At 37.4% G+C, this 14,349-nt stretch overlaps 1 protein-coding gene across 1 annotated transcript in view; it reads left to right on the top strand.

Annotated features, from left to right (window-relative positions):
• The first annotated feature begins 428 nt into the window (after nucleotides 1–428).
• The window catches only part of LOC126416367 (L-2-hydroxyglutarate dehydrogenase, mitochondrial), a 98,839-nt gene continuing 84,918 nt past the window's right edge, over nucleotides 429–14,349 (top strand). Inside the window, exon 1 of the mRNA XM_050084047.1 lies at nucleotides 429–974. Coding sequence (XP_049940004.1) covers nucleotides 856–974 — 119 coding nt within the window. The 5' untranslated portion in view covers nucleotides 429–855. The remainder of the gene's footprint in view (nucleotides 975–14,349) is intronic.

The raw sequence follows: 14,349 nt of genomic DNA, 5'->3' as shown, positions 1-14,349 counted from the left end.
TAACTGAACACAATTGAACACGCACTCTGTTTTATATTTTTCCTTGTAGCAATATTCACCTAGTATTGTAGAAGCTGCGTATGATCTTGTATATGACTATAATATTTGTTTCAATACTGTGACCAAAAGGCATAACTCTACATATTAGTGTAATAAAACCTAATTTTTTTCTGCAGTACGCTGATATTTGGTACTTGCTTGCAGAAACCCACAGCAGAAACAACCAGCTCAAATTGCAGCATTATTCATTGTCACAACTCTACCAACACCGGTTGTTGTTGTCTGTGAGATGTGTGTAACATACAGCATACGTATGGTGCGACACAACTGTGTAGAAGAGAGTCCAATGAACTCATGACCCACTAGTCTATAGTCTCTGGAATGTTGCAATATATGCGAGGAGCGACGTACCAAAGCGAAGGTGGTTGTCAATGAGTTGTATGAGAAAGATCAGTATTGACAACTTGTAGATATAGAAATTTTTTTTCCAATGTTTGAAATAAAATGTAACATTCAGATTGGCATCATAGTTTCTCCTACAAATTGTATAATGTTACGTAAGTGGCACTGCAGATGGACTAAGCACTCTGAAGATTATGCTTTATCTCATAGAGCTCGCTTTCGTGGAAACAGAAATCTGAACTCGAGCGTTGTTTGTGAAACATCTTCGTCTGACTCTGATCCAAAGCTATTGCGTAAACTGCGTTATCGCCGGTAACTAAATCGTGTTTGTAAATATAAGAGTACTAGCTATGTAAAGGTGCACGGAACACAAATTAACGCGTCTCTTCGCGCACTGGAATGCTGCACTGAATAAACTATAACATTAGTGTGGCTTTGCAAAGGCTTCGGACAATGGTATCCATTTGTTGTGGGCGTAACTTGCAGTTTGCTTCACGTTCGCGGTGCTTATTTGCATTAAGCGGCGACAGACTACCTAACTTACATCGTCGGCACTCAGTTAAAATTACCAGGTAAAGAAAAGACACAGTGGATCATAAAACTTCATTGTAGCAATAGATTAACTTTCTTGATAACAAATCTGTGCTCCTTTTAGACATGAAACACTGAATGCTCTTGTCAGGTATTTCATAATCAGTAACTACTGCCGTTATAATAAGTCTCATAACAGTTCAAGTGGCAACTATCATAGTGTCGTGTTGAACGTGCCCAAAGCCACTTTCAGTTCTGCGCCACCCTCCAATAATTGTAAGGTTTAAGTAACAAGTTATTCTTACCGTTGACATGATAAATTATACAAAGAACAATGCACACCGACACATTAACACCTTTGACTAGTCTCTCTGTACTCAGCTAATTGAAAATAAGAAGTTTCCATAACGCACAAAATAAAAATGTTGCTTACCCAAGAATCACAATTAATAACCATCTCAAGGTACATAGAGGCATGTAGCAAGGAGACTATATTTTTCGACTTATCCAGAGTGATGAGAAATAAGGTAGGCATTTGATTCATATCAACTCATTTTAGTAACTGTTGTGAGGTATTGAGGATAATGGAAAAGTGTTTGTAATGCATATTTTGATTCACTTCTAAAATATGGAATAATATTCTGGGGCAACTGATGGCCCAGAGTACTTTTACAATACAAAGGAGAGCTGTTAGAAATACATTATCACAATATGCATAAGATGTCTGATGGCATAAAGGATGTAATACTGTGTACATGATGACTAGGCAGGTAAATAAACAAACAAATTAAATATTGCTATAGTTACTGATACCCAAACCCATTTATGACAGAATCAGCTCCCAGAATCACAATTAAAGCTATTACACTGAAATTACCATGAAATCAGTACTTATTCTGCATATAGCCCATTAATAAATTTTTCCCTCTTTGCCATTATTTCTCAGTAGTTTTATTTTGATAATATGTTTATGTTTTGTTACTTAGAGACTTACTTACACATATTTACATCTTCTAATAATCTTGGATTACTTACTAGGTGTATTTCAAATTTTTATTGAATTTAACAATTACCGGTCACCACATAAGTGATGTCTGGTGCTACAGTGACCACCATCTGGGAAACATCATGCCCAGAATAAATTTTCACCTTATAGCGGAGTGTGCACTGATATGAAATTTCCTAGAAGATTAAAACTGTGTACCAGACTGCAAAACTGGGTTCTCTGCCTTTTTTTGGGCAAGAGCTCACGATCCACCCTCGCAATTTTTCTGTCACCAGTACTTCTTCGCTTGCCTTCCAAGAGATGCAGAAGTACCTAGTGGCATTGCCATTCCTGGAAGAAAGGATATTGCAGAGTTGTGTTCTGGGGGATTGTTTCTGGAATGAGTTTTCAAATTCAGCAAAGTGTGCACTGATCGGCATGTCTAAGCCATGTCTCCGCAATATCCTATCTTCCAGGAGTGAGTCTTGCAAGGTAAGCAGGAGACATAGCTCCTGAGTTGTGCTTGACTAGCTCAGTCAGTGGAGCACTTGCATGCAAAAGCCAGTGTGTCCGAGTCCTGGTCTCGCACACAGTTTAATATGCCTGTAAGTTTTGTCATGTCTAGTTTAAATGCTAAGTAATGGACTGAAATAAGTGAAAATTTCAGTGCTAGCCAGCAGTAAATATTACACATACTAATGGGTCATATATTACTCATTTATTCATTTCAAATCCTGAATATAGTCTACAGTTAATATGTGTCATGAACAAATAAGACAGGTTAACAGACATTTAAAAGAAAAAAAAAAAGAGATCTTGTGAAAGTAAAGAACCCGTTGGCAAGTGTAAATAGTCGATGGAAAATTAATAATTTCTAATGAGTAATGTTAGATTATGTTGTCTAAATTACTGTGTGGGTTAAAGACAAAAGTGCTTACTGTTCATGACACTAATATGCACGCAAACAAAGTTGGCACTCGGCGTGTTGGTTGATGGGAACGACGGTAAATGGGAAATGCCTTTGCGATCACTCCCATCAGCCATTGTGCCAAGTGTCAACTTTGTTTGTGAGTGCAGTAACTGCCCCAAAACAGAAAAAAATAGGTAATAAGAATCATGTTACTGCAGATAATACAGATCTTCAGATTTAACAACTGGAGGAAATTGGTACTATTGGTTTGGATATTCATCCAAAATGTGTATGGATTTTTCTATTAGGAACTGCGTAAGTAAGAATTGAACACTTCTGATTATTTGACACCATTTAATGAAACTTGGCTATTGTATCATACATACAGTACTCTTGTGGACAGCGAATCTTTACATGTTGCACTTGCAAATGAGATGTAAATAATCATGTTCTATTATGATTTGCAGAACTTATGTATAGGTAACTTCTTGTCACCAACACAAATAAATTTTAAATTTATGTTTAAACTCTGGAATGAAGTTTCAACAGAGAGAGAGAGGGGGGGGGGGGGGGGGAAGAGAGGGAATTTACATTATCTGAGATCTTTTTAAGAAAATAATGTAATTGGGAAAGCTTTTCACTGGCATCCTGAATTGGTATATCTTCTTAACAGGAAATGCAATTATTTGGCTCTCTACTGTAGTAAAACTTAACTTAAAGTGGAATAAAGGGGTAGTTGGCGAGGGGAGTTAAATATGACATCCCGTAACACTAGCTGCTAACTATGTAGGCTCCTGTTTTTAAGCTACATAAATAACCAACTATAGCTGTTAATGAGCCTCTTAAGATGTATAAAGTTTGACGATGCTACAGATGTACTAATAAAAGGCCTGAAGTTACCCATACCACCCACAGGGAAACCAATATTTGAACAAGCTCTCTGGCAAGTGATTTACCTTGTGTTCCAACAAAAACTCTAAAAAATTAGTCACTTACTGCATCAAAAATCTTTTTATGTTCATAAGAGCACCAAATTATAATGGAGACAACTTATTGATAAGTGATAAAGATACTCATAAGATCATACTTTGTGCTGGGAAGGGTCTCTCACTATCCTGAACTCTAGTCAGAGTTGATTCTATATTCGGCATAGATTTATTTCCTGTCATTTTGTGAAATATTCTGCTGAGACAATGGAACCATCATCAGTAAAAGTTTTCTGTAACAAGAGTTGCTGACTGACTGTTAGAAAGACTTCTTGGGAGTGCTTTCATATTTGCTCAAGTACATTTACTCTTCATTGCTTTCCAAGGAAGGAAGATTAAGGTTTAATGCCATGTCAAGTTTGTTCAAGATACATAATAAAGATCAGCTCCAAGTGTAATATTGTGCATACAATCATCTTAAACTATAAACAGGGAAAGCATAAAGATAAACATTCACTGCAGTCTCGCAAAATTAATTTCTGTATTGAGTTTGTGTCCTTGTCAAAAACCTGAAGTGAAACTTTCTTTTCACATGTAAATCATTTTTGACACTCTAGCCATAGTCATAAAGTAGGATAGTAAGAATATTCAGAAACTAAAAATACATTTGCTTTAATGTGGTGAGAAAGAAAGTTCTTTTTAAATAGGGCTCCAGTTATACTAAACTTAATAGACACTATCCTTCAAAATCAGTCTGTGTACTTGCATATTGTGAAATATGTGGCACTGGATGGACTATAAATGGGTTAGTCACAATTTTTTCAGAATAGTAAATTGTGTAGTAATAATGTAAGACCGTAATTTGCACTGATTGAAGAAAATTAATAGAACATCACAAACACAAATAACATCCAGCTATCATTCATTATAGTGGTTAATAAATCAGTTCACTACAGCTATATATCTTATGGCAACAGAAGAATGATTGTTGAAGTGCTCTGCTCCCACCACTCGCCCCCCCCCCCCCTCCCCCACTTCTTCCCTGTGTATATCACAAGGAACACAAATACATCACTAGAAACCCAGACAAGCTGTTCCAGTAGTTACACCGGCTCTTTCACAATGAGGATTTTAAATCAAGTGACACAGTATGTGTAGACAGAAAGAGTCCTGATGAGTATTTGTTAATCACTAAATTGTTTAACAGAATATAAAATACAGCATATGATTATTTTCTTTCAAAACACAGCAGTGTAGAGTAAATTATACCAAAATATGACATAAATATATGACTGGAAATGTAAATGTAAAACTTAGAACTCATCCTTCTAAGTGCAGTCTACTTGTAAGCTCTCTCTCTCTCTCTCTCTCTCTCTCTCTCTCTCTCTCTCTCTCTCTCTGGATTTCTTCCAGTGAACCCTTTTTCACACTGCCTTGACCAAAATGCTTCCAACACAACACATCTGTGACTTGTCTCCTTTAATCCAAAAGCATTTAGAGTAACAATTGATACACCTCACACACTTTTATGATTTCAAGCATCTTTCTGTAATATATTTTCCTTCTTATTACTTCTTACTTTTAGACAAATCATTTCAGAATATTTTTGACCATTTTTTTCCCTTATTTTCAAGTTTTGTTCACAAAGCATGACCTTATTGACGTCTCACATCCTTTACTAGCATCTGCTGTTCTCAAAATAGTATTAACCTAGTACTTTATTTGTAGGAACTATTTTTGACAGTTAAATATCACACCAATATAATTTTTTATGTGCAAAATACCTCTGCACTGGAAAAAGAAACTTTTTGATACCTAATTTGTCTTTCTGATGTCTGCTGTTCTCAAAAAGTGCTAAATTTAGTACTTTCTTTGAAGGAAGCCCATCTGGCAACTAAATATCTCATCAATGTAACTTTTCTTGTGCACAAAATAGCTAGTGTTTGTGAAGAGATGACCTTTTTAACACTTCATTTACACAGTTAGTAGAAGCTATTCAAGAAATATTTCAATTCTCCCTCAAATCATTAATTAAGATAGATTACTTTCAAGCAATTAAATATTTTTTGCAAACATTGGCCTCAGGCTGGTTAGTTTTATACTCTGTTTGCTGATTTTCCATTTTTTGTTTCGCTCTGAAAATTTGGACAAAAACGCATTGTGTAATTTCTAGGAAGTCATGTTTACACTTCATTCAGACATTTACCCAAAAATGATTCTTCCATTTTACAGCAAGGGTTGAGTTAGAATAATGTTGATACTGTTGCATCCACACTGACACTAACATTGTGTTAACTGAAAAAAGCCTTTAAATTTTTTCTTTGCAATTCCAGTAAACTAAATAGTTTACTTTTCCCATTCCTTTGTGGTTTATCCTATGTTGCAGCTCCTTTATTAGGGCAGCTTGTCTTCTCAATGTAAAAACATTCAAATCAAATAATGGAAACTCCAGGTAGGGATATCAATAATGTAGGAAAATGTACATTGCTACTTACCATAAAGAAGACAATCAAGTTGCAGACAGGCGTGATTAAAAGATACTCACATGTAGCTTTCAGCCGCAGCCTTCATCAGTAAAGAGAGGACACACACACACACACACACACACACACACACACACACACACACACACACACACACACACACACAAGCAAGCAAGCACACCACACCTCACACACACATGACTGCCAACTCCAGCATCTTGGGCCAGAATACCATTCCCCGGCCCAAGGTACTGGAGTTGGCACTCATGTGTGTGTGTGTGTGTGTGTGTGTGTGTGTGTGTGTGTGTTTACTGATGAAGGCTGTGGCTGAAAGCTACATGTGAGTGTCTTTTAATCATGCCTGCCTGCAACTTGAAGAGTCTTCTTTATGGTAAGTAGCAATCTATTGTCTCCTACATTGTTTATAAGCATGTTCAAAATGACTGGACACTGACATAACTACATAGGTTTCTGTAGCCAGTGTCATGAAGATTAAAATTCTTCTGGGTGTCATACCACGTCATTGCATAAAATATTTTAATTGTAAACTTAAAATCAACATTTCGACTGTGTTACAATGGCCGTCCTCAGGGCAAGACTGATGTTGGTGGAGCAAAGATGGCTATATTTATTACAGACAATTGGTGATACTATGTCATATTTTTGAAACTTTATGGAATCAAAAATATAATGGACTAGACACACCAGAAAGGGGGAGGGTAGGAAAGAAGCTATTCATGGGCTAGCCAGTTTGTCAGTGAAACAGGCTGCTGATCAGCACGTAGCTTATGGTGGGCATGTTTTCTTTTGTGTGTGTGTGTGTGTGTGTGTGTGTGTGTGTGTGTGTGTGTGTGTGTGTGTGTGTGTGTGTGTGTGTGTGTGTGTGTAAAAAAAAAGCAGTGAAAGTTCCCCTATAGCTGTTTGTTTAGACTGCCATGTCTGTGCCCAGTGAGGCTACTTCCCCGTGACTGCTCATGGTGTGATAGCTGGCACCCAGGATGCCCTAAGTTTGTAGCCTTTCTCTCTAGTGATGTTGTCAGGCTGCTTAATAGTTTCACTTGTCTGTGTGCTGGCGAAAGAGGCGTGGATGTGGCAGTGCAAGATTTGAGAGGTGATTGAAATTATTAAGCAGCCTGACAACATCAGTAGAGAGGACACCTACAAATCGTGGGTGCCAGCTATCTCAGTCCAACAGGCCACGAAGAGTCACAAGGCAGAAGCCTCACCGGGCATGGGTGTGACATTCTAAACAAACAGTTACAGAGGATTTGTCAGTGCAGTTCTGCACACACTAGGAGATAAACGCATTCACCAGAAGTGAAGAGCTAATTTGCAGACTATTGCCAGTCACAGGCAAGATGGCTAGCCCATGTGTAGCTTCTTTCCTACCTTCCCCTATCTATCACGACTAGCCTGTTATATGTTAGGGCTCATAAGTTTTCAAAAGTATGACATATTGACACCAGTTGTCTGCAGTACATAGAGCCACCTTTTCTCCACCTAAACCAGTATTGCCCTGAGCAAGCCCATTGTAATACAATCATAATGTTGGTTTTAAGTTTATGATTAAAATATTTTACACAATGATGTGATATGACACCCAGAAGAATTTTAATCTTCATGACTGGGCACTCTTTACTATACAAATATTCTCTCTCATTCTTGTGTGCTGTGGAAGATTTATCCATCAACTTGCATAAGGGTCATTCCACGTGAAGTGTCCTAGGGCTCCCAGCTCGACCGTCTTCAATTTTGATGATATTTGTACAGGATGTACCTGAGGGCCCTGCATGAACTTACGCAAAGTTTCAGGCTCACCTTTAACTTGGTTGAGGTGCTAGAGCCATTTTCATTAAGACCACTTTTACAGAGACCGAAAAGTCATGAGGAAATCATCAAGTTTGGCATTCCACTGTTCCTGATGCAAAAGAGCTAGACTCTTGCTTCTGGATATAGTGGTTCAACTTTGTGTGCTCTATACACAAATGTTGCAAATAGAGTTCAGAAATAATGCATTTGGCATAATCTCAGTTCAAAGTGGGCAACAAATCACGTCACGAGACATTTGCCCCATAGTTTAGCAAGGCATAAGTAGGGGAGAAAGTGCGCTATGGACCTGATCTTTTGCCAAACTACCGTACTGTCTGTCTGGGTGTTTAGTATATCACAAATTTTGGCCTGGCTTGTGTGTTTAATTACTGTGCTACCATCCTGTAAATTTGCTAAAAAACATGAATGTATCAAAATATACCCATGTTCGAAGTCATGTATCTCAAAATGGACACCTACCACATTACATTCATTAACACCATTCAGCGGAGCACATTTCATTCTATTAGAAAAACTTATTTTCATTTTGGTGTCTCTTTGGGTAAGGGGCAAAAATTTATTTATTTATTTATTTTATTTATTGATTTATTTTATTTATTGATGTATTTAACCTGGCAAGATTAGGGCCATCAGGCCCTCTCTTACATCTATGTCGCCTAAAATTGAGAGTTTTGTTGATTATGTCTTCATTGTTTAAATATTCATTTTGCCTGTTTATTCAGTGATTTTAAACCTGTTTGTGACAGGTTCATTGCTAAATTTAACCATTTAACTGTACTGGAGAGTGCTACATAATTTTTGAGAAGCTGAATGCTTATTAATTTTATTTCTTTTATTTATTTAGGACTCGACAGTTTGATTTTAGTGTCTGAAGCATATCAAGTTGTTGCTAAAATGGAAGAACAAGATCAAGTTAATGTATGCAATTTTGGAAATACTGATTCCCCATGCCATTTAACAACATACAGTGCCTTAAAAGGACTGAAAGTTGTAAAGCAACTTTCCTTAGAAGAACAAGAATTACTTACTAGACGGGGTGGTTTACACTCTACTGAAAATACTCAACTGTGCTTCCATCATGAAGCTTTACTCCTAAAAAGATTTGAATTTTTGCAAAGATCATGCTGCAACCCATTTGGCAAGAAAAACCACACTGCACAAAAAAGCTTGTGCTCAATCAACATAGAAACAGCTGACCTACTAAAAAGGATAACCATGTCTGATATTAAACCAGGCCAAAAAATGTGCCCTTCCTGTAGAAAAGAATTTGATGTACTGAAATATTCACAAATGGACGTTACATATCAGTCAGATGAAGATGATGAGACTAATGTTGGTCACAATTTGAATACAAGCTTAACATCTGTTGGAATATCACCATTAAAGTTTCATCGAATTGGTGCAAGGGATACAAAAGGATATGCAAAGCACAAAATACATCAAGTTGAAGGTGCAATTATTAAGAAAATTGCATAAGTGGGAGGACTTGACCCCAGTGAAATGGAGCAACCATCCACAAGCAAGCAATGCCTGACTTGTTCAGATTACATTGAGCTGATCCAAGAATTGAAAGAAAAATTACATATATCAAATAATAACGAGAAAATTCAAATTTTGACCTTAGTTCCCCAAAGCTGGTCTATCAAAAAGACAATGGAAGAATTTAGTGTTTCAGAAAGAATGGTAAGGAAGGCTAGAGAGTTAAAAGCTGAACAGGGAATATTGGCACAGCCCAAAGGTAAATGTGGGAAAGTGCTTTCTGAGGATGTGAAGGCAAGAGTCATAGAACATTTTTATGATGAAGAGTTTAGTTGGATTTGCCCAGGAAAAAAGGACTGTATTACTGTTCAGATAGATGGAGGAAAGGTTAAAAAAACAGAAATACTTATTACTAAGCAACTTAAAAGAAATGTTTGTTGCATACCGCTATAAAAATTGACCGGAAATTGGATTTTCCAAATTTTGTGAATTAAGGCCAAAGTGGTGTGTGACTGTAGGCACAGCTGGTTTACATTCAGTTTGTGTCTGCACAATACATCAAAATGTGAAACTAATGTTGGCACATAGCCCAATAAAAGAAGATTACAAAATTTTACTGAGCAAAATTGTCTGTAATTTGGAAACAAAGGATTGCATGCTTCATCGCTATGAAGTATGTCCAGGAACAGAAGCTGTAAATGAATATTTGGAAAGCACTTTTGCAGATGTTGATCCTGAGGATACAATCCAGTTCAAACAATGGACTCACACTGATAGAGATACGCTTGAAACCAGAGAAATGACAGCTGAAGAATTCATTGAACTATTAGTTACAAAACTGTTGGTCCTTTCTACTCACCATTACATTGCAAAGCATCAGAACAAGCATTTGCAGTTCACTAAAGAAGGTCTCAAACCAGGCGAATTGATTATATTAATGGATTTCGCAGAAAATTTGTCCTTTATTGTCCAAGACGCAGTACAGGGATTCCATTGAGAAAATCGTCAAGCTACAATACATCCATTTGTCATTTACTACAAAGGTAATGAAGACCTAAAGAGTGTCAGCTACTGCATAATCAGTGATTGCGTCTGACATGACACAGTTGCAGTGCATGTGTTTTTAACATACTTGATCAAATCCCTTTAATGCATTTTTAAAGAAATTAAGCATATTCATTACATTAGCGACGGTTTGCAGCACAGTACAAAAAATTTAAGAACTTCCTAAATCTTTGCCATCATCAAAAAGATTTTGGCATTATTGCAGAATGGAATTTTTTCGGAACAAGCCATAGGAAATCACCACGTGACAGAATTGGGGGTGTTTAGCAGCAAGAGATAGCCTTCAATGCCCAATTGACAACCAAATCTTAACACCAACTGATCTGTTTGAATATTGCAAAAAAAATGTTCATGGCATTGAGTTTATCTATATTAAAAAAGAAATTATTGAAGATGCAAAATTTCTCTGCCTCGTGATGACTGGGTGTTGTGTGATGTCCTTAGGTTAGTTAGGTTTAAGTAGTTCTAAGTTCTAGGGGACTGATGACCATAGATGTTAAGTCCCATAGTGCTCAGAGCCATTTTTGAAGATGCAAAAATTGATCAAGAGATAAGTTTTGAGGATGGATGTACAGTGTCTGGTACAAGAGACCATCACCATTTTGTGCCAATTGATGAAAAGCGACTTAGGATTCACATAGTATCAAATGATACATTGTCCTTTATAGCAAATGTTAACCGACATGCTAAAGTTGCTACTAAACATGTTACCATTAATGAACTACAGTCTGGCCAGTATGTTGCTTGCGTTTATGATGGAAAATGGTGGATAGGAAATATCTGTGAAGTTTCATGTGAAGAAAAAGATGCCTTGATTAATTTCATGCATCCTCATGGAGCTCCTCAATCATTTCATTGGCCTATTAGAAGAGACATATGCTAGATCCCAGAACAACAGATAATTGCAGTCATACCAGTCCCAGGTGCTTCAATGATGGGATGGCAATGCAGTTTGCCAGAAGCAATAGTTTTGAACATCAGCAAAAAGTTAAAACATTTAACTATTGAAGAATTCTGTATTACGGCTTGGGAACCACAGAGAGACCCAAAAAAGGCTTTGGAACCTGATAGATACCCACATTCAGACTTTGGAACGTGCTAGATATTTACATTCCTGCTTGGGAACTTGCTAGACACCCACTTTCAGGCTTGGGAACCTGCAGTAAAGAAACCCACCAATGGCTGACCCTGGATAGCTATCAGGCGTGACCCCTTGGTGATGGGGTCACCAGTCTTGAGATTGGTAGTGGCATAGCTACCATGGACCAACCCAAGGAATTTCTGAATTACCAAAAAAGTCAATAGTTTAGGCAAATTTTCTGCACCTTACCGAAAGAGACACCAAAATGAAGATAAGTTATTCTAATAGAATGAAATGTGCTCTGTTGAATGTTGTTAATGATTGTAATGTGGTATGTGTCCATTTTGAGATACATAACTTCGAACACGGGTATATTTTGATACATTCATGTTTTTTGCAAATTTACAGAATGGTAGCACAGTAATTAAACACACAAGCCAGGCCAAAATTTGTGATATACTAAACACCCAGACAGACAGTAGTTTGGCTAAAGACCAGGTCCATTGTGCACTTTCTCCACTACTTATACCTCGTTAAACTATGGGGCAAATTTCTCATGACATGATTTGTTGCCCACTTTGAACTGAGATTATGCCAAATACATTGCTTTCTGAACTCTGCTTGCAACATTTGTGTGTAGAGCACACAAAGTTACCCAGAAACAAGAGTCTTTTACATTAGGAACAGTGGAATGCCAAAGTTGATTTCTTCACAAGTTTTCAGTCTCTGTAAAAGTGGTCTTCACGAAAATGGCTCTAGCACCTCAGCAAAGTTAAAGGTGAGCCTGAAACTTTGCATAAGTTCATGTAGGGCCCTCAGGTGCACCCTGTACAAATTTCATCAAAATTCAAGATGCTCGACGAGGAATCATCTTCTAAACTGGGACACTTGACATGGAATGACCCATAACTAAATAACACATTGATTACCTTCCAACAAATTCAGTGACTAAATAACTCACTGAAGATGTACGTAGATCCACTTAGTAACTCTGAAACATACATAAAAAACCATGTATGCCACTGTATGCTGCTTTACACTCCTAGATGGGAAACAAATATAAATGGCAGCTGTAACATTCCTCTGGGGTGAAAACTACTTCAATCACCAAAAGCAGTCCTCACTCTTTAGTTTAATACTACGACCTGTGTTTTACTTTCACTCACTTCACATTCTCATTGTAACCAGAAGGAGGGATGAGGAGAAGGGGCCCAACAGAAAGAGGAATCCAATATAACATTTGAGGGTTGGAGAAAAAATTCAGAGTATAAGAACAATATGGAAAGGACAGACTGCTACTACTAACACAGAGCAGGCTTTGATTGGCAGGCAGGCACACTGAAAAAAGACTGTTATATCTCTATCGGTATTTGAGGGTCATTCCATGTCAGCTCAACCAGGAGCTCCAGCCCATAGTCTCAGATTTGACTGAAATTCAGTACCCTAATTCTACCATGTCTGGAACACTCGTGAACAAAGTATTAGTTTCTCCTGCCATTAGTTCCAGAATTATGTCTTGTGAAAGAAGGTGGTGTGACACGGAAATTGCAACCCGCATCTGGCAATCTATCTTCAGACCCAGCTTCAGGTCTTAATAACTTTGGAACTACTCCATGTAGTCCAGTGAAATTTTTACAACCCAGTAACATCCATTTAGAGAACACACTCCATGAATCAAAACACCAACAACATATTTCTGAGGGAAAATAAAAAATCCCAAAATGTGATTAAAAAATGTAATACGTTAAAAGGCACATATTGTAGGTGCCCTCTATGTCAAATATAATTCACTCAAAAAGGGTATAAATTTTTTGTGGTAAGCTTAATGTGGCCTAAACACACACATAACTCATCATGCCCATATCAGTCACAAAAACTGAGTTACATGTACACAAAAATACAAAAATTTGAAAAATTACCTGAAAAACATGGATTTTTGAAGTGTGGTAACACAAAAGGGATAAGTGGTATCCAAGCCAAATTTCACACACTGTATAAGTAGACCATAATGATATACATCTCAAAATTTCAGCATGTTATTGCAAGGCATTTGCGTACAATGGAAGTTGACAGACGTATTTGGTGATGTGGCCATTGTTCCACAACACAATTTTGTAAAAACATATCGTAAACTGTTCTGCCTCTTCTTACCCTCTCCCATAAAATAATCACTAAGCAACAACATATAGACAGATTAACACAACCTATCATTAATGTTTACTGCACCATAACTGCTAAAAACCAGTCGATTGTGCTTCAAACAGTTCTTCCACACTTTAGCTACTGTACTTTGAACATTGAGTGGCAAATTGTACTGTTCCTGACACTGTGGTAGGAACTGGAACTGTCATAACAATATGTTCAATCCAACACCTGTCTCCAAACGTGGCCAATGAAATGATCTTGCTAGTCCTGCTGGTGCCACGAAGTTCACAAATGCATCACCTTCTGCTTCACAGCACTCTGCAACACATCCTAAGTACCATTTGTCATCATAAACAGCAATAACATAGCAACCTGGTTGTATGTTGCTGCTTTTGCTTCTGAATCCGGAGTCAGAAGCACTGTGAAGACACATGTTGTGCATGAACCTATAGTTATAACCGGACAGTCTGCTCATCCGCACATTGTCAGAGTCCACTGGAGAGAAGTGACAA

Source organism: Schistocerca serialis, chromosome 8, assembly GCF_023864345.2.
Source record: "Schistocerca serialis cubense isolate TAMUIC-IGC-003099 chromosome 8, iqSchSeri2.2, whole genome shotgun sequence".
Taxonomy (NCBI): domain Eukaryota; kingdom Metazoa; phylum Arthropoda; class Insecta; order Orthoptera; family Acrididae; genus Schistocerca; species Schistocerca serialis.
Note: the sequence above shows the minus strand (reverse complement) of the source record. Positions and strands in the feature narration are given on the sequence as shown.